The following is a 21,781-nucleotide window of genomic DNA, read 5'->3' on the forward strand; positions in this document are numbered from 1 at the left end:
TTTTCTGTTCCTTTTGTGCTGTCCTTGACTTCCTTTGTCAGCCATGGTTGCCTCATTCCCCCTTGGTATGTTTATTCTTCTTTAAGATTAATTTTTGCTGTGCTTCCCGAATTATGCCAAGAAACCCCCAACACTGCTAACCCCGTCTTGCCTGCTGGAACTTCCCTTCCAATTGACTCTGACCAACACCTCCTTCACATCGGTAACTACACAGATGCAGTTGTAATACCATTACATCTGATTCAAGCTTCCCCCTCTAATACTGCAGAGTGAGTTCTATCATATTCTGGTCACTGCTCCTGAGGGGTTCTTTTATCTTATGCTCCCTAATCAAGTCTGCTTCAATACACATCACCAAATCCAGAATTTCCTGGTCCCACTGGGCTCTACCATAAGCTGCTGAAAAATCCAATCTCATGGACATTTCACAAATTCCTTTTCTTGAAATCCAGTACCAACCTGATTTACCCAGTCCACCTGCATATTGAAGTCCCCTGTGATTATTGTAATAGCGCCTTCCTTACATGACTTTTCGATCTCATTATATATTTTCTTCCCCACCTATGAACTTCAGTAAGGCATTCGACAAGGTTCCGCTTGGTAGGCTGGTTAGCAAGATTAGACCACATTGAATTCCAGCCATTGAGAACCAGCCGTTTGGTTATCGAACTGGCTTGAAGATAGAAGACAGAAGTGGTGGAGGGTTGCTTTTCAGACTGGAAGCCTGTGACCAGTAGTGTGCCACAAGGATCATTGCTGGATCCACTGCTTTTTGTCATATACATGAATAATTTGGATGTGAACATAGTAGGTATAATTAGTAAGTTGGCAGATGCCACTAAAGTTGGAGGTGTCATGGACAGCAAAGGTTACCTCTGAGCACAAAGAGATAGGACAATGGGCCGAGGTGTGGCAAATGGAGTTTAATTTAGATAAATGTGAGGTGCTGTATTTTGGAAAGGCAAATCAGGGCAGGATTTAAAGGTCCTGGGGAGTGTTGCTGAACAAAGATATTTTAGTGTGCAGGTTTATAGTTCTTTGAAAGTGGAGTCTCAGGTAGAAAGGATGGTGAGGAAGGTATTTGGTATGTTTTACTTTATTAGTTCAAGCATTGAGTAAAAGAGTTGGGAGGTCATGTTGCGGCTCAACAGGACATTGATTAGGCCACTTTTGGAATATTGCATGCAATCCTGGTCTCCCTCCTTTAGGAAGGATGTTGTGAACCTTGAAAGGGTTCAGAAAGGATTTACAAGGATGTTGCCAGGGTTGGAGGGTTTGAGCTATAGGGGGAGGCTGAATAGGCTAGGGCTGTTTTCCCTGGAGCGTCGGAGGGTGAGGGGTGACCTTGTAGAGATCTATAAAGTCATGGGGGCCATGGATAGGATAAATAGACAAAGTCTTTTCCCTGGTTTGGGGGAGTTCAGAATTAGAGGGCATAAATTTAGGGTCAGAGGGGAAAGATTTAAAAGGGACCTAAGGGGCAATTTTTTCACACGCAGGCTGGTGGGTGTGTAGAATGACCTGCCAGAGATAGTGTTGGAGGCTGGTACAATTACAACATTTAAAAGGTATCTGAATAGGTATATGAATAGGAAGGGTTTAGAGGGATATGGCCAAATTCTGGCAAATAGGACTAGATCAGTTTAAGATATCTGGTCGGCATGAACGAGTTGGACCGAAGGAACTGTTTCCATGCTGGAATTATGATGTGGTGGCTAGAAGGCCTGTACACAACTCCATCAGGATCTTTTTTCCTTTACAGTTCCTGAACTCTGCTCTCAGATTCTACACCTTCCAACTGTGTCACTTCTTGCTATCTATTTAATATCACTCTTATGAACAAGACATTATTGTTACTTATTCTGGAAACTGAAGAATCTCTGCTGACCCCTCACCCTTTTCCCCCCTGCCCTTAACTTTATCCATAAGTTTCCATGTAGGTGAACACCCCCACCCCCACATCTGGTTTTGTTGTCAGCTGTAGTTCACTATCCTCTTTCAAGTCGTTAGTACATACTGTAAATAATTGTGCCCCCAGTGTTGTTGACCCCTGTAGTGCTCCACAATTTACAGATTGTAAATTCTATTTGTTAGCCAATCCTGTATTCATGTCATGAACTCTTATATAACCTTATCAAAATCCAAATATATTACATCTCCTGGTTCCCTTTTTTTATCCTGCTTATTAACTGATCAATTTATTAGAATTCTTTGAGGAGGCATAACTTTTAAATGCACTTCTATTAGGTCCTTCGTAACATTTTACCAATAACAGACTTATGCTATCTGACTTATAGTTACGTATCTCTGTCCCTTTTTATAAGTAATAAGATAGAGAGTATGGAAGGGTTTAGGAATCAAACTTCAAGTACAGCAGATATGGGGACAACTATGAGAACGGTGATGGTCAGTGCAAGACTGAGGGTGTTGTACTTACATGCATGCAGTAAGCAAAACAAGGTAAATAAGCTTGTAGTGTTATTTGACCTAGGCAGGTACAATGTTTTGGGTGGCAAAGTGGCTCATGGGTGGCATGGTAGCTCACTGGTTTGCACTGCTGTCTCACAGCGCCAGGGACCCAGGTTCGATTCCAGCCTCAAGCAACAGTCTGTGTGGAGTTTGCACACACTCCCCATATCTACGTGGGTTTCCTCTGGATGCTCCAATTACCTCCTACAATCCAAAGATAGACTGAGCTAAATTGCCCATAGTGTTCAAGGGTGTGTAGGTTAGGTGCATTAGTCAGGGGTAAATGTAGAGTAGTGGAGCAGGGGAATGGGTCTGGGTGGGCTACTCTTTGGAGGGCTGGTGCGGACTTGTTGGGCCAAAGGGCCTGTTTCCATACTGGAGGGATTCCATGGTTCTATGAAATAAGGGTATTACATTGGCAGTTTCTCAATTTTTCTGAGACATTTGTAGAATCTAAGGATTCCCAAAGGATTACTACCAACACATCCACTATCTCTGCAGCTGTTTCTTTTAATGTCCCAGAATGCAACCCATCAAGTTCAGGTGACTTATTGACCTTTAATCCCATTAGTTTCTCTAAGTTTTCAGAAGTTATAGTGTTATATTTATTTTCTTACCTGCGTTTGCTACTTCATTATTGAGGGTGCTTTTTGGAATGCTATTGTTGTTTTCACCCTGAATGTTGGTACAAAGTATTTATTCAACCCCTCTGCCATTTTCTGTTTCCCCAACCTCATTCTTTCGTTCACTTTGATCTCTCTCTTTGTTTTTACATATTTAAAGAAACTCTTGTTGGCCATTTTTATATAACTTTCGAGTTCATTTTCTCCCCTTTTTTTTTGGTGATCTTTTGGCTTTTAAAATTCTTCCAATCCTCTGGTTTACCATTATGCCACTCATCCCAGCCAGTTCAAATAAGGATCATCCAATCGGAGCAACGCCATTCTATCCTGGCACTGATGCCAGTGAAACCCATTCTTATCGCAAACCAATTTTTGAACATTTAACTCCTTGATGTCGTCTTTATTCCAGTTTGTATGTGGCACAAGTCGTAATCCTGAGATTATTACCTTGGATGTTCTGCTTTTTTTTTAATCCAGCTCCAAACTTTTCATATTCTTTCAGCAGACTTTCCTTTCTGTCCTACCTATCTGGTTGCTACCAACATGGACAACAATAACTGGATTCCTCCCCTACCAGTTAAGCTTCTTCAGCCCCAGGAGATGTCCTGGCACCAGACAGGCAATGCAGTTAACGGGACTGACTCTCACGGCTGCAGAGAACGGTATCTATCCCCTAATTAAGCTGTCCCCTACTGCTAGTACGTTCCTGTTTCCTCCTCTTCTCCCTTAACCCCACCCCCCAAACATGAATGACTCCCTATATTATAGATTAGTGGTGCTGGAAGAGCACAGCAGTTCAGGCAACAGCCTTCCCTATATTATAGTATTGTGAACAGTTTGCACATCCTCCCTACAGTCCCCACTCTCGTCCACGCACCTTGCAAGATTCTCAGAACTGTTGGACAATTGCAGGCACAGAGGTTCCTCAAAAGTATAACTCGCCTGCTCTATAACTGCCTCACCTACAGTCTCGCCCTCCTGTCCGTGATCATAGATCAATTTTCAATGACTAAGTCTGAGGGATGTGAACACCCTCTGGAGTAAAGTGGCCAGGTAACTTGCCCCTTCCCTGATGTGCAGCTCGGGCTCAAGATCCAAAGTTGCTCATAAGTAACGTAATTAATCAATCACTCAATCTTCAACTCAGTCGATATTCAGTTGAGTATTGGAGTAAGGATGTCTTGCTGCAGTTATACAGGGCCTCGATGAGGCCACAGCTTGAGTATTGTGTGCACTTTTGGTCTCCTAGTCTGAGGAAGGACATTCTTCCTATTGAGGGAGTCCAGCGAAGGTTCACCAGCCTGATTCCCAGGATGGTAGGACTGACATATGAGGAAAGATTGGATCGTCTGGGCTTGTACTTACTGGGATTTAGAAAAATGAAGTGGGGATCTCACAGAAACACATCAAATCCTGATGGGACTGAACAGGCCAGATGTAGGAGAATGTTCCCGATGTTGGGGTAGTCCAGAACTTGGGGGGGGTCGCAATCTGAGAGTAAAGAATAAGCTATTCAGGACTGAGAATGAGGAAGAATTTCTTCACTTAGAGTTGTGAACCTGTGGAATTCTCTCCCACAGGAAGCTGTTGGGACCAGTTCGTTCAATATATTCAAAAAGGAGCTGGATGTGGCCCTTGCAGCTCAAGGGATATGGAGAGAAAACAGGAATGGGATACTGAACTTGCATGTTCAGTCATGTTCATATTGAATGGTTCAATATGAAGGGCTGTATGGTTTGCTCCTTCTCCTATTTTCTATTTTTCAGTCCTTAGGGGTTCTCTTCAAACAACCTCTCCACTTAAATACTTTATTTGTACTATGATGCCATTATTTCTAATTAATAATTCTACCTGATCTTCCTTTATCTTTGCCTTTCCTTCAATAAAAACCTGCTTATTTTCAATTTTTGACCTTAAAGGAGTCTAAGGAAATACCCTAACTACTTTTACTGTTCAGAAAATCCAATACAGGGCTTAAAGTTCTAAAAACTTGGTAAAACTTTAAGATAGATGTTGTAGTGTATCCTTGCTGAGTTATTGATATGGTCGTAGCACAACCGGTTTAAGTGAGAGTGAATTTGATCGCTTTGTCAGTCTCATCCAACACTTCATGTTTCTGCATTATCCAGCAGTTACTAATTATTTTAAAGTGTGGTTAGATGGCATTGCAAGTTTAAATATGTTCCCAGCTGTGAAATATATAATTATCAATCATGTCACCTATATCTCAACTTGCATCAAGTTCTATTCACTTATCGACCCTGTTCACCATTCTGGCTTCCACTTTGACAACATCTTGATCGTCACTGACTTTCATCATCATAACCAGAAAACCCAAGATGTCTGTACTAATTATGAGCACCCCCAACTTTAATTGTCCTATCAATTTGTGGCCTTAGTTCTAAGATGTCTCTACCTGTCCCCCCTCCTTTAAGGTGTCCATAAAAATGGACTTAATTTACCAAGCATCTGTCTACCTAATGTCTTTTTATGTGACTTGGTGATTTTGTTTATTAGCATTCCAGTAAATCACCATGAAAGCATGTTACTATGCTAAAGTGCTTTACAAATGCAAGTTGTTGTTGTTCGAAAATGTCACCAGGTTGAGCTCAAGGGATTCAACAGTTTAGACTGGAAATCTCTTGGTCAAGTGAGCAGACTGGCCAGTTATGTTGAGCTACTTCAAGTAGTGTGATGCTTGAAGTGAAAGTTGCTGTAGAGGCTGGTACAGACCAGTATGGTCTTACTGCTGTATCTCACATATTGTACCACAATTATATATTACACAGAAACCACAGTATGCTGTGTGGAGAACATCGTGTCAAATTGGGGATAAGGCCGACCAGTATATCGTACGGAGTAGAATATGGCTGTTTTATTTATTTTGAATGCACGTTACTTTGTTATTAAAAGAATGGTTGGTTTTGGAGTCTTGAGCACGTACACTTTGTAAAATATAATATCATGTGAAAACAGCTTAGTGTTATATGTTCACCTTGGCTTGCAGCACAAAACTGACGATCGAGAACCGACAGCCTATTTCACACTTTGCTGCAGTTAAATCAGTTGAAAAGGAAACTGAACAGCATGTGAAATGGGTTACCAAATTTCATCAACAGCCAAGATGAATTTCAACACTTTTTAAAAAAATTTAAGGCATTAAAGAAACAGAACTATACTGTTAGAAAAGAAAGGTTGTCATATTATCAAACTAATCTCATTAATGACCTGACTTAGTCACCATTTTGCAATAAGTGAGGGGGCTTTCTTAATAGAGCAGTTTCATTTCTTTAATTCAAAGCAGCATTATTTTAAGGCAGAATTGTCAATTAAAGGCACAGGAAAATGTTCATCAGATCTTCGGTCTTAACAGTACTTTCAGTCTAATTAGTTTGAAAGTAAAATTATGGAATTAAAGCATCAAAATTGGGTTTCACTGGTGAGCGTTGGTTTTCACTCATTTGCTCTCTCCAGCATTTGAAATTATTGTTCTTCCACACATTGTTTGTCTCTCTTTGCTTAATAATTGTTCTCTTTCTCAGGGTCAGAAGTCTGAGTGCTCAGGTCCCACCACTGAGATTATAGTGCAGTACTGAATGAGTGCTATCTTTTGGGCAAGCTGTCAAACCTTTCAGGTGGATATAGAAGATCCCATGGCATTTCTACAAAGTTGAACAAAGTCATGCCCTGGTAACCTGGTCAACCATTTATATCTCAGTACTGAAAACATGGCTGCCTCTGCTGGTTGTGGGCACTTGCTCTGTTTAAAATGGCTGCTTCCATGTCTCTCTGCATTACAATAGCAATTAGATTTCAAAAGCATTTCATTCACAATGAGGTGCTCTGGGAGTATCCTGAGATATTAGAGAAATGCAAATTGTTCCTTCAGTGCCTATCTGTCCTTTGTCTAGCTTCCATTTCTCATTTACATGTTGTTTTTCATTAACACCATCCACAGGTATGGTGATAACTGTTACTTTAATGCTTAGAACAACAGCCAGTTCGACACAACCCCAACTGTGCTGTCAGATTCCTGTCTGACAATAAGCCATGGACAGGTGAAGCTTTCTCCACCTCCTCAATGATCAGGCCAAGCCATCTGGTTAGGTACCACAAACATTTCTATACCCCAGTCCAGGTGCTGTGGTCACTGGCTCACACCTAATCCTACACTTTGGGGAAACTGGCAATCTTGAAAGCTCAGGTAAATGAACCAATTTTAAAATGTCTAGTCCTATCAAGTTATTGTTTTCTAATTTGTTCTCCTTGAATTTCACAAGCCTGGAGGTTTACTAAAGGCTGTTCTTGGCAAAGTTGTGTCATTGCAGTGCATACTAAATGCTGTAGAATCAGGGATATACAAATTAATGGGAGCATGATTCAATGTTCCTCATCCATACCATTTGTGGAGACATGTTTGTGTTATGCCATGTGATATTGTACTCCGAGCTGAACTTTAAGCTCCAAATACAATCTGTCATTCAGATTGCTTGTTACCACCTCCACAGAATTCACTTACTCTGCACATAACTTATTATCACCAGGTCCAAACCCCCTCAAGCCCCTATAACCAGACACGACTTCTCCATCACCATTCTTGCAAGGTTCCTGAACTTTACCATTGTAAAAACCTGCTGAGTTTCAGCAGTAATTTCTGTTTGTGTTCTCAAACTTTACCATTCTGTATAACTTTGAACATGTTGAAACTACTGACCACAGCCCTTCCCAAGTTACATCTAGCTCAGATGTCGCTCTAAGTCGAGCCAATCTCTGTGTGTTCCCTGTCTGCTAATACATCAGATTTAGATTAGATTATTTAGTGTGGAAACAGGCCCTTCGGCCCAATAAGTCCACACCACCCCGCCGAAGCGCAACCCACCCATACCCCTACATTTACCCCTTACCTAACACTGCGGGCAATTTAGCATGGCCAATTCACCTGCCTGCACATCTTGGGACTGTGGGAGGAAACCGGAGCACCCGGAGGAAACCCACGCAGACACGGGGAGAACGTGCAAACTCCACACAGTCAGTCGCCTGAGGCGGGAATTGAACCCAGATTTAGTTATTTTATAAATCTCAGTCAGCCTTCCTCGACATCTGCAACCTCCTTCAGGTTTTCAATCCACTCAGTGCTTCTGTACATCTGAACTGTTCTCTAACCCACTCTGCCTTTCTTGTTCTCTCCAACCATATTGATCATCTGTGTACTCACTCCACTCTTATAGTTGGGTGTCCATTTCTCCTAGTTTGAATGCCTGGGATATTTATTAAATTAAACTTGCTGTATAGATATTCATTTCTTCTACTGCGCGACAGTCGCACTCCTGTGCAACTCCACGCTATACAAGAACTGTACAATATCAGTAACACTTAGTGTTGGCAATGCAATCGTGCTATAGCCAACAAATGTTTTAAAAGTTTACACTTTAGAAACAGTGTCCTCTGTTTGTCAATCACATTAAAGTGAATTCGCGCTGACAAAACACACATTATAGCAGAACGACCTGTATATGTTACTATTCTGAACTTCAGCAGTTTGGAGTGTATTGCATCACCTAATGTTCAGCACTGTTCTGCAATGCCAATCTGTTATCACTGGCTTTTAGATTCCCTCCACGCCTCAGACATCCCTCCTGATGTAGATGGGGTAAGGTTATAAAGGAAGATGGGTAAGACATGACCTACTTGTGCCTAATGGCCTGTTTGCATGTTGTAACTGCTGTGGATTTTTATGTGCTATCTCTTTCTAACTTGATTGAATCCAAAGGGAACAACTTTCATTGATGTTTCCACTCCAGAACCCATGCTGTGATTTATAATTGCACTGGTTGAGACAAAATAGTTCAGTGCAGATCACTGGGATTAAGCACGTGTCCATCATGGCCTCTGCAGTTCACTGATGACCACGTAAACTCGATCAGTGCTAGGGACATATTCAATGTGGCTGGCAACTGAAGGTTCATTGTTCAGAATGGACACTTTCCTATGTGATTATTTGCCTCTGAGAAGCAACTTTCAAAGTGTGCGAAGCACTTCCATCTGAGAACTCTGAAATAGAGCCAGTATGAAACAGTGAGGGAGGCAGCAGAAATCCAGGAAACAATACGAGCTCTGGAAAGATGGTACATGAGCAGAAGGACTTAATATACTGCGCTGAACCATAGAAGACATGCTTCCCCTACAGAACTCGCACCTTTGCTATAAATATAAATATCTGTAGCTTGCATTTAAGAAACATTAGTTTATCTTGACTGGGAACCAATCTGAAATTTGAAGTGGTTTTTTAAAAAAATGTTTTTGAAGCCTCTCTAAGCATTATTTTCTCAAATATTTTTTGAAAAATATGAATACAACTTGAGCAAAGCTTGAAAATATTACAAGTGCCTTCATTCAGACAACTGTTGGCTCAGAACTTGTAGCTCAACTCATTGTATAGAAACGTTAGCACAGTAAATGTCCTTGATCAACGGAAAGCCCAGCACTTCTGTGTGTGTGACATCTGCTGGGATATTATTCACAGCAACAGAGGAGAGGTCTGTGCAGGAATGTCCAGATGACATTAGCATTCCATGACCCTCTTTATTTTTAAAACAACACACTAATAAAAAGCTGCATTTCTATTAAGTTGTGCAGTCTCATTGGTTTTTACTTTTTTTTTCCTCTGTAGATGATATCAAGATCTCAGTGAATGATTTCATTATCAAGGCAGCTGCAGTCACACTGAAAGTAAGTGGATTCTGAAAGAGGAATGATAGTATACGAGATTCACTTGATATCAGCAAAGGTAATATAATTTAGAACCTCATCATGGCCTGATTAAAGTAACCTGGCATCTACAAGTTTGGAAACAAAAGCTGGCATCATACAGAGCTGGTAGTGCCCGTTATGATTCCTGTTTGTAAAAATACACGACCAAGCAGCTTGAACACCACTCTGCACTGAACCACAGAAGACAGGCTTCCACTGTATGAGGCCAGATTCAATCCCGATTCAATGCTCAAAGCTAACCAAAGCAAGACCGATAATGCTGGGAACACAGCAGGTCAACCTTGGACAGAAGTGGCTAAAGTTCAGATCTAACCGAGAGAGTTTTCTGCCTATGTTTACTCTCTTGACCAATCGTGGTCAGACACTAGTCTCCATCATGTCCTATTCCTTAAGCTTTCAGTGTTGTGAGCTTCCTTTTCTCCCAACAGTTGGTTGGACAGCACCTAGCCTGAGTAACTGAGTTGTAAACAGTAAGCTATCTTTATATTGTCCTGGTTACTTCAATAATCTCTCTATTTCTGCCAACCCTGAAAAACAAGCACACAGCACTGCATTGATTTTAAAAGCCCAAGTAGAAACAATAGCTGTGTCTTCTAATGATTTATTTAGATAATTACTAAGGGACTAAATATTCCAGTTCCCAAAATAAACAAATGGCCCTGTGTAGATTATATTTTGTGGAACAGCATGACTTTTCCATTTTCTTTGTAAATGTGCACGTGTGAAATATGAGAGTGTTTATTTTAAACTGAGAACCTACTAATGAAAATGGGGAGTAGTAACATTCGCAGAGACCAAATAGAAATAAAATGCTTCCCAGTTTAAACATTAATCTTCATGCTTAGAGATCTTAATAATGAGCCTCTATTTATAGACCATAAACAACATGCAACAAGATTATATCATTAGGATACATCTAACAAAAAAACTTGTTACTTGTGAGCTTATTGCAATTAAATCTTACAAAAACTGGCTAATGGCATGTGATGGGAACAATGAGAATAGTGGCTTCTAAAGTGGAAATTTGGCAAATGCTTATATTTAGTGTGGCGTGGGAGGGAGGTGCTGAGCAAACTCATTGATGTTAAGAGAAAGTTGAACTCAATCAACAAAACACTTCAGCACAGGAGGATCTAGAGATTTTTCTTATTCTATGAGATGTAAGCTTCAAATGTTGAGAGATATGTGGTAAGTACACAAGAGATCAAATAATGGGCCCAGATTTTACAGTCCTCAGCAGAGGAGCTTCAGATCCAGTGGGGTGGGGGTGGCAGCTGTCAGGTTGAGGTTGGTGCTAGCAGGGTTGATTGGGATGGGTTGGGCAGGAGAGGTGTGAAGGTGGTGAGTTAGGAGATCTCTTTAATAGTTCTCCTCCTCCTTTCCCTGGGTAGCCATTAAGCTTGAATGAGTGGGAACCCTTGGAAGTCTCTGACTTTAACAGACTTTTTCTGAAGGTTCAGCATGCAGGAGAGTTGCCCATGGGATCTTCAATTTCCAGGCAACTTCCTCAGAGTCTGCTGTGTCAGTGTTTCCACGTTGTCCCAAAGCATATTCTTACACTGCAGAAATGACTATCTGACCATTGGAATACTGGGCTACTGTGACAGTATTGATTAAAATGAGCGAATAAGGCTGTAAAGAAGGGGAATGTCAGCAACAAATAGAAAATCTATACAGTTGTCTGTTCGAGTTACAATCATCCAAATCATGGGAAGGGATATCTGGTGTCAAATTGGAAAGATGCATCAGAATATCAAAAATATTTGAATCATCCACTTCTCAATGGAACAGAGACACAGAAAGGGGAATGCAATTTCTAAATTTTGTACAATACTTTTTCTTAAAGTGGTAAGATGTAGGCAATACTTGATCTGGTTATAAAATATGAAATAGATTAGATAGATAGATAGATGGGCGGCACGGTGGCATAGTGGTTAGCACTGCTGCCTCACAGCGCCAGATATCCGGGTTCAATTCCCGCCTCGGGCAACTGTCTGTGTGGAGTTTGCACATTCTCCCTGTGTCTGCGTGGGTTTCCTCCAGGTGCTCCAGTCTCCCCCCCCACAATCCAAAGATGTGCAGGTTAGCTGAATTGGCCATTCTAAATTGCCCGTAGTGTTAGGTGAAGGGGTAAATGTAGGGGAATGGGTCTGGGTGGGTTGCTCCTTCAGAGGGTCGGTGTGGGTCTGTTTCCACACTGTAAGTAATCTAACCTAAAGTCTAAAATAAATAATGATGACCAAATTAGGGTAAGTTTCGAGTTCAACTAGAAGTATGAATTCTGCACAAAACCTAAAAGACCAAATTGCTTATGGCATTTCAGAAAGATGAAACAAGTTAACTGAGGTCAAGCAGGTTAGCAAATTGGCTCTCAGGACTGAAATGCAATAGTGGCCTTGAAAACCTTGAAACTCTGTCAAAAACTGCTGCATCATGGACTATCTCATCGAGTGCCCTCGACTGCTCATTTACAAGCATAACCTCAGCTCTTCACAGACAGCTAACCTCAGCGAGCTGTCCCTGCCTGGGATTTTACCCAGCCTCAAAGCTTATTCAGTTGCAGCAAGCAAGTACTGCTTGGGAATGTTTAAACTCCCATTTTCTTAGTGGCACTAGTACTAATGCTCAGACAGTTTCCACTGGCGTAGAGCTGTGGATGGCCCCACTTTCTCACCTTCCCAGAGCTGCTTATGAGTCTTGATGTCAACACTTAGCTGCCTAAAATTTCAAGAACCTGTTCTAACAACCCAGAGCCATCCAGTTTTTCTTAGCTCCTCACTGAGTCCCCTAAACACAATCTATTTAGTTCAGCAGCCTTCCCAGTATACGAATAGCTGCAGTGTTCTTAATATAACCATTTTGGTCTCTCTGTTGGGTCCTCATGTATTGCTTATAATCTTTCAGTGACCTCTCAACTGTCTTGAATGACCTATTGAAAACATTGAAGCCATGTTGCTCCCATGTTGCTGGGTAGAATTGATTGTTGCCACCTAATAACTCTTGAAACTATCTGTACCATAAATATTAACAAACTTGTTAAGTACAAGAAAAAGAAAACATAAATAGAGGAGTTCATCACAAGCAGCATCTCTTTGGCTGTTCACAATTGGGAGGTTACAGACTATACATAACATTGTGTGCTTGCAAAATTCAAAACGCAGTGTCCAGCATTAGGTAAGATCCTATGATTGAGTTTTAGATTCATACAGCTTGAAGCAGGCCCTTCAGCCCAACTCCTAAACTGAGCTGGTCCAATTTGCATGCATTTGGCCCATATCCCTCTAAACCTTCCTTGTCCATATACCTGTCTAAATGTCTTTTAAACTTTGTAATTGTGCTCACCTCTACCACTTCCTCTGGCAGCTTGTTCCATGTACTTACCACACTCTGTGTGGAAAAAGTTGCCTGTTTCGGTTTAAGGTGAGGGAGGGGAAAGTTTAAAAGGGACCTATGCCCTCTAGTTTTAAACTCCCCTAACTTTGGAAAAAGACTTGGATATTCACCTTATCTATGCCCTTCATGATTTTATATAACTCTATAAGATCACCCTCAGCCTCTGAAGCTCCAGGGAAAAAGATTCCAACCTATTCAGAAATAAAAATAGAAATTGATGGAAAAGCTCAGCAGATCTGGCAGCATCTGTGAAGAGAAATCAGAGTTAACGTTTCGAGTCTGGTGACCCTTCCTCAGAACTGATGGTACCTCAGAAAAGATAGGGCAAGGAATAGGGTAAAGAGTAAGCAATAGGTGGGGATCCCAGGCTATCCAGCCTCTCCTCAAAACTCAAACCCTGCAATCCTAGAAATATCCTTGTGGTTTTCTTTTGTAACCTTTCAAGTTTAACAACATCCTTCCTATAACAAAGTGACCAGAATTATATGCAGTACTCCAAAAGTGGCCTCACCAATGCCTTGTACAATTATTTGCAGAGTCCGTTTGATACGGTCTGTCAGGGTCCCTGTGTAGTGCACTTGTTCTTGCTAGAAGCTGTGCATATTAAGATACTGGGCCCCTGCTCTTTGCATGTTTGTTTGAACTCTCAAAGAAATCTGGTTCATTCCTCAGAGTAAATGCCTTGACCAGTCACCCTGCCTGATTTAAATTTAAATAACATTTATTTGTTAACTGTCAGTCGTCATCTGGTGAATGCTCCATGGCAACACCACAGCTTATTAGATTTCACTTGTAAACATTTTCTTCACTTGCAGCATTTTCTTTTCCTATAGTATCGAATATGGTTCCTCCTTACATTGGGGATGTAATTTTGTGAAAGCCCTCGTGAGTGCAAGACAGAATGCTGCATTTTTTTTCTTAGCGATACACAAGCCCTGTGCTACCAAGACACTGGTTTACAAAGAGAATGATTAAAAGTTATTTGAAACCCATGTGAGAAAACGATTTTTGATTTGTAAATGCTCAAAACTGTCAGGGAGATTTACTAGATATTTCTATTGGTCTTTACCAAAGACGAGGATGGTAGTGAAGGTGTGAAGTCAATTGTTTGAGATTGAGATGAGTGACTATAATAAATAAAAGAACATTTTAAATAATGTAGTTATCTCAAATGAAGACAAAGGATCACAGTTCTAAACCTTTGAGGGCACCGATGGAGGATTTTGCCTAGACCTTAGAAATAACATTAAGGCTGTTCTCAGTGTGAATGTATGCAGGAGGATTGGATCGTGTCTAGTTGTACTGATTTTTAAAAAGGAGAACAGAGCTAATCCAGGTAAATATAAGTAATTTTTAAAGAAAGTTCCAAAGATTCGTGACTCTGATGGAGAATTGACTGAAGTGGCAAATTGAATTTAATGTCAGTAAAGTGAAGTGTATTTTAGTGAAATGGTACCGTTCAATGCAGATGCAGAATAGAATTGGCTGAGTGCTGTGGAAGAGAAGAGGAATTGTACGATGTAGTTTCACAAAATATTATCAGTGTAAGATGCTGCTGTTTTCATGTAGTTTAAGTAAAACAGCAGATGGCATTCCAAATTTTATGTGTAAAAAGCAGGAGGTAATAACAAATGCGTATTTAAAACCGAATAAAACCTTAATACAGTACAAAGTTTGATCTTTGTATTGATCAGTGCCACTGTTAGAAATTCAGGTTCCTTTAATGGTCCATCAGAACAGTTCCGGAGTTGGTTGAGAAGAGGTGATTCCCATTAGACTATTGACTGAAGAGCTGGATTCTTCCCCAGGAATGGGTTTAGCAGGGAAAGATGAAAACTGGTGCTTGTGTGAAACTGTAGCTTTACCACAAAACCCTTTTAAAATCTCTGAAATTCTTTGCTACCTAATTGAACATATGGTTTTTGGTCTGCTAAATGTAATGTGATATTGCTACAATACTGTCTTGTAAGAGGCAACATAAATACAAAAATATGGTCATGAAAAACTGACTTTTTTAAATTGAACAATGCAGATGATGTAGGTGGAAGTAGATAGCAGACTGACAGGAGTCAAGAGATCAAAAATAAGCCTTTAATCATGAGATTAATGCATTTTAGAAAGGGCTCAGAAAACTGATTCTACAGTTATCATTTGATGGACCTCTGTTTTTAACATAAGCATTTCATTCTGCAACTACACAACAATTGTTATCCTGATTAACTGTGTCCTCTTTCCTCTTCACCCTTTATCCACCCAACCCCTCCCTCCCTCTTTATCTCAATGATAATATTTCGAAGCAAATGCCAGATGTGAATTCCACCTGGAGCAATGAGGGCCCTCATCAGCTCAGCTCCATCGACATCTCCGTGGCAGTCGCCACAGATCGTGGTCTGGTTACACCAATCGTGCGAGACGCTGCTACCAAGGGAATAGGGGAAATTTCCACAGTTGTCAAGGTAGGGCAAGGGGGTCTCAATGCTGAGAGGAAAAGTGACAAAGATCAGTTTATTTAAGCCTTGCACCACCATAAATCTTAACATGTCAGTTTAAGCGGGCCTAAAAAAGCATCATAAATGGCAAAAGGAGTCAATCATTCAAGTTAGGATAGCTCTCGAGTATGTTACACCAGCCAATAGAATGATAGCTAATCTGATTGGGGCCTCAATTTGATTTTCTTGCCTGCTTCCCATAATCCTTGACTCCTTTGCCTATCAAAAATCTGCCCAGTTCAACCTTGAATGTTTTCAATGATACAACCTCCACTGCTCATTAGAGGATGGGAATCCAAATCACAAATGATTGTCTGAGAGTAGAAATTCCTTATTATTTCTACCTTAAGTGGGAGATCTTTATTTTTCAAGTGTGTATTCTAATCCTGTATTCCACCAAGAGACAAAATATCTAAACTGTCGAGCCTTTTTAGAATTGTCAGTACTTCAATCAGGTCACCTCTCATTCTTCTAAACTCCAATCAGTATAGGTCCAAACTCTTAAACTTTTTCTTATAGGGCAAACCCATCAATCAAGGAATCAGCCCTAGTGAAAATTAATTGAACTGTTTCCATTTCAAATATGGCTCTCTTTATAAAACTATGTTTATGTCGTGTCACAAATGTTCTCTCCAGCTTCAGCAAGACTTCTCTGCTTTTATATTTCATTCCCCTTGCAATAAAAGCCAACATTCCATTGGATGCTGACTTTGTGTGATTCGTGTATAAAGCCACCCAGATCCCTGTAGTTCAGCCTTCTCTCTCCATTTCAATAATTTTCTGCTTTGCTAATTCTGGCAAATGGACAACCTCATATTTCCTAGATTGTATGCCAAATCCAAATTATTTTTTTGCTTACTTAATCTATTGATGTTCCCTCCTCAGAACCTTCTCACTTATTTATCTTTGTATGGTCCACAAATTTGGCTGCAATATAATCTGTTCTTTGATCCAAGTCATTAAAATAGATCACAAATAAGTGAGGCCTCAGAACTAATTTCTGTGACAGTTCACTAATTACAGCTTTATATCCAGAAAGTAAACTGCTTATTCCAACAACTGTTTCATGTTGGGTAATAATCCTCTATTCATATTAGTATACCTTCCTACCCCACACCCCCCAATGAAATATCATAAACTCCTATGGTGTATAGTTAGCTCATCTGTCAACTCATCAAATACCTTTTGGAAATTCAATTACACCACATCTTCCGGTTATGCTTAACCGAACTGCTTATTACATCCTCAAAGAACAACGCACACAGCAGGGTGATAGAACAGCTATTCAAAGGCACCTTAATACTAAATCAATCGCATTTGTGACAAGTGGAATACAGCTCAAGCTCAGGGTTATCTATGGTCTGGCACCAGAACTAAAGTGGAAGTCCACTTTAGATTTGAGCTTCTGATTTTCACTATTTTGGGTTTCCATCACTCTGCACAAATGCTTTATAACATTTGTATTTAGCTAGGCTGGGACCAAGTGATGTTGAGTGGAGAAATATACACATCCACCATCAAGTAACCAGTGGCAGTTTAAAATTGGAATGTACTTAGAAGCCTGTCTCCAACAAACCACTCCATGGGAAAAATGCTACAGAATGATGAGCCAAAAATAAAAGTGTGAAGTTAGTTTGGAAAAACATGTGATGTACAAATATCCAGATTTGGGCTGACAAGTGGCAGACAACATTTGTGCCACTCTATTGCCGTGCAATGATATCTCCAATAAGAGACAATCTAAGCACTACCCCTTGATATTCAATGGTGTTACCATCACTGAATTCCCCACTACCAACATTCCTGATGGTTGCCATTAACCAGAAATTGAAATGGACTCACCATATAAATACAGTGGCCACAGAAGCAAATCAGAGGCTACTAATACAGCAGCGGCTATTTCGCCTCCTGACTCCCCAGGACCTGTCCACCAACTACACTGCAAAGCCAAGAGTTTGATGGAATACCTACTACTAGCTTGGATGAGTACAGCTCCAACAACACTCAAGAAGCTTGGCACATCCAGGACGAAGCAGCCCATTTAGTTGATAGCACAGCCACTCCATCCGACAGGAACGTTCAATAGCGGCTGTGTGTACTATCTACAAAAGGCACTGCAGAAACTCACCAAGGCAGCACCTTCCAAACCCTGATCGCTTCCATCGAGAAGGATCAAGGCAGCCATTTGTGGGAACACCACAACCTCCAAGCCACTCACCATCTTGACTTGGAAATATATCAATCTTCCTTCTCTGTCACTGGGTTAAGATCCGGGAATTCCTCCTCTCAAGTCATTGTGGGTCTGCCTGCCCTGACATGGTTCAAGAAGGCCGCTCATCATCACATCCAGGGCAACCAAGGACGGGCAATAAATGCTGCCCAGCCAGCAACACCCACATCCCATGAGAATTTTAAAAATGCATCATTTGTAAATGATACAGTAAGAATACTATCAAATAATTGTTATTATAAGTGTATTTTTTGTTTAAAATTTATTTTTAGAAAGCTGGTATTTAAGCTTATCAGTGGGAATGTTGTTAATCCTGCAAAGTAGAGCAGTACCCTGTTTCAGGTACCCAAGATAGGCGTCATTAGTCCCAAATGCAAAAGAGTGTAAGTTTAGTGTAGTCAAATTTCTTTAAACATCAACATTACTGTGCTGTGGTGACAGTTTTCACTTCTCACACCAACCATCCTGTGGAGTGCCACACAGAGACAAATTAGCACTGGCAATTCTCCAATCATTGGGCACAACTCCCAAGATCGAAGATTATTTGCAAGATTGTGGTCAGACCCTCTACTATTTCCTTCCTGACCTCCTTCAGCATTCTAGGAAGTGTGCCCTCAACTTTTGGTGTCCTTTGCACTTAGAGTCATAGAGTTGTACAGCACGGAAACAGACTCTATGGTCCAACTTGTCTATACCAACCAGATATCCTGTATTAATCTAGTCCCATTTGCCAGCATTTGGCCCATATCCCTCTAAACCCTTCCCATTCATGTCGCCATCCAGGTGCCTTTTAAATCTTGCAATCATACCAGCCTCCTCCACTTCGTCTGGCAGTTCAATCCATACACACACCACCCTCTATGTGAAAAAGTTGCCTGTTTGGTCCCTTGTAAATCTTTTCTTTCTCATCTTAAACCAATGACCTCTAGTTTAGACTCCCCTTTCCTGGGGAAAAGATCTTGACTATTCCCCCTACGCTTGCCCCTCATGATTTTATAAACCTCAGCCTCCAACGCTCCAGAGAAAACAGCCCCAGTCTATTCGGCCCCTCCCTGTCGTTCAAACCCTCCAACCCTGGCAACATCCTTTTAAATCTTTGCTGAACCCTTTCAAGTTTCATAACATCTTCCTATAGCAGGGAGACCAGAATTGCATGTAGTATTCCAAAAGTGGTCTAACCAGTGTCCACAGGTATACAAGATAGTGAAGGCAATATTTGGTACACTTGCTGTTATTGGTCAGTGCGTCGAGTATATGATGACCTCCCAACTCTTATACTCAATGCTCTAACCAATAAAGGAAAGCATAGCAAAGACCACCACTATCCTACCTACCCGCAACTCCACTTTCAAGGAACTATGAGCACACTACTGGTCACAGGCCTCCTGTCTAACTTCTTACTAACTCCACTACATTCAGTACTATTTCCTTTATAGCTCAACTCCTGCTTGCACTGCTAAGTGACATGCAAGCTGTACTGTTCATTTAATACCTTCAAGTTCATATATTCTCCATTTGATTTGTTCTCCCTCTCGAATCAGTCCTTTTATTACTGGGATGTGTGTTTTTAAATTCTTGATCAATGTTACTTGCCAATTTTTGTTTTTAATTTCATCAGGCTTTCTAAATTTTTTGTGTCTTGTATTTGATGTTTTCATTTATATTATTCAACTTGATTTCTTGAATACTACTTTAAATTTCAGTTATTTTCAATTCACTAATTCCTAATCACCTGTCTTCTTTTGTTTGTATCCCCATTCCTTCAAGTTTTTCAGTTGGTTTATTTGGAATACTTCCACTTTTAATCTCTTGATTCTTAGTCAAACGCCTTTATAATTGACTGTTCCCTTGCCAAATACCTCTATCATTTTCTGCTCCCTAGCCAAATGTCTTTATTGCTAACTTCCTCTCCTTTTTATCTTCTGTACCAAACATGAAAATATTGTGGTTACCATTTCTAAAATGTTTCTCTACTCATATATCACACACCCGTACCTCAAGCTTTCTCTGTTTGGCTGGCAGTTTTACTTATTTTAGTCCATCCTCCTTTTGATATGTTTTATTTTGTCTTATCCTACTGTTCTTTCTACCCAAGTTATGTTTCCTCATCATTTGCCCTATTGGATTAATATAAACCTTGCATTATGCCCACAACTCTACTATCAGGCGCATTGGTCTGTTCCCGGTAGAATCGCCAGGAATCAGAAATGTTACCTCACACACCATATTTCCATTGTGCATCAGACCTCCTGGTCTTCAAGGTCCTATATTGTATATCCTGAGATTGAACAGGAGAAACTCATGAAACTCCCTTTACAAAGCTAGGTGTATTCAGCTTAAGTTATGTCATTTTGTTCATACCCTTCCCTCGCTCTAAAATCTTTTGTACCTGCTCCATGTTGATCTATGTTCAGTCTCCTGGATGATACATATTGTGACTGCTAAAGGATCTGGCTGTTCTCCTGACTATCGAATTCTGTATTACTACTGAACTTCTACACTTCATTCCTACTTCCTTGGAACCCACCTGCTGCACAGTGCCATGGATTTGGATTTGGTTGTGGTTGCCATGCACCCAAGTTGCTGCCAACAGGTATCTAGTACAAAAAAACAGAGCATCTCTATAGGTCTTTGGTTTTGAGAGCAAATACTCTTCTTCAGAATGCCTGTTTGTCGCTTGATATGGTACCTGTACTGCCTTCAAGTTCACCTTTCCAGCCCTGATCACTGGTGAGCCACTTTGCTTCCACAAAACCCATCAGCCTGGAGGTGACAAGATTTGGCCAGCACTGTTGCCATTTGTTTCTCAAGTACAGGAATATTAACCTTATTGAAGATACTTCCTGTATACATCATCATCTCAGAACACACAGCGTCCAGGATTGCCACACCAATAGGTTGAGGCTACATGCCACCTAAACACTTTCCTGTTGACTGTTTACTGTAATGAAAGTCAGCATCTCAGTTATTTACCCCCCATGCACGTGTATTTAATTTTTTTTAATGTTTATTTTAAATTTGCTGCAAAACATTATTGCTGGTGACTGGGTAATTGTAACCTGTCCTTAACCTGAGATTACAGAAGCTGCCTGGACCTGACTTGTCAGTTATAAAATCCTTCCTTTGTTATTTTTCAAGAACTGTAGGATATGGAATTAAACAAGTATGCTCCATTCACAGGGACTGTGATGAAGTCTGAAATCCTCCAAACAGAGAAAGGCCGAGTACTTACTGTGGTGCCTCAATCCTGCCTCGTTGTTTTGTTTTGTACTTGAAAGCTGATGATCATTTGTGTTCCCTGATTGTGCTGTTATAAAACACTTTAACATTTCCTACCCACAGCAGAACTCCTTCCAGTCATGTGTAGAATTACTATTTCATCTATAGGTACCTTAAATTAAGCAATGTAGCCAAGAGGAGTTTTTAAATTAAGCTGAATTGAATTCATTTTTTACTATCAACTAAGAATATATACTCATTTCCTTCCTGTAGAATATTTACTGAAATTCCCATCATCCTATGCACAACTTTCTTCATAAGTATATATTGCCATTTGTTTTAACAACTTATCACTTGTGTATATGGATGTTAAAAGGCTAACATTTAACATTGGGTAAATCTGTAGCATTGTTGATTGATTTATGTTAGTCATACAAAGTTCAGACCAATGAGATCCTAAAGCCTACTTCCTGCCTACTTCTGGGTATTTGCTGAAGAAACCTCATTAAATTAAGTTGGGAGCATGTTGCAAAGCCAACTGAATTCCTGAACTCTGGTTATTTTTTTTAAGCTTAAAATAAACGGGA

At 40.5% G+C, this 21,781-nt stretch overlaps 2 protein-coding genes across 7 annotated transcripts in view; both read left to right on the plus strand.

The window, feature by feature from the left end:
- The window catches only part of LOC122557968 (excitatory amino acid transporter 2-like), a 510,588-nt gene that overhangs the window by 353,071 nt on the left and 135,736 nt on the right, over positions 1-21,781 (plus strand). The gene's annotated exons all lie outside the window — the stretch shown is intronic.
- The window catches only part of pdhx (pyruvate dehydrogenase complex component X), a 206,131-nt gene that overhangs the window by 162,183 nt on the left and 22,167 nt on the right, over positions 1-21,781 (plus strand). For 3 of the 4 annotated variants that reach the window (XM_043706268.1, XM_043706269.1, XM_043706271.1), the window contains 2 exons: positions 9,763-9,821; positions 15,554-15,712. In XM_043706268.1, the coding sequence (XP_043562203.1) occupies positions 9,763-9,821; positions 15,554-15,712 (218 nt within the window). The remainder of the gene's footprint in view (positions 1-9,762; positions 9,822-15,553; positions 15,713-21,781) is intronic. The other variant, XM_043706270.1, reaches the window with a different exon arrangement.

This window comes from Chiloscyllium plagiosum, chromosome 16, assembly GCF_004010195.1.
Source record: "Chiloscyllium plagiosum isolate BGI_BamShark_2017 chromosome 16, ASM401019v2, whole genome shotgun sequence".
NCBI classification, from domain to species: domain Eukaryota; kingdom Metazoa; phylum Chordata; class Chondrichthyes; order Orectolobiformes; family Hemiscylliidae; genus Chiloscyllium; species Chiloscyllium plagiosum.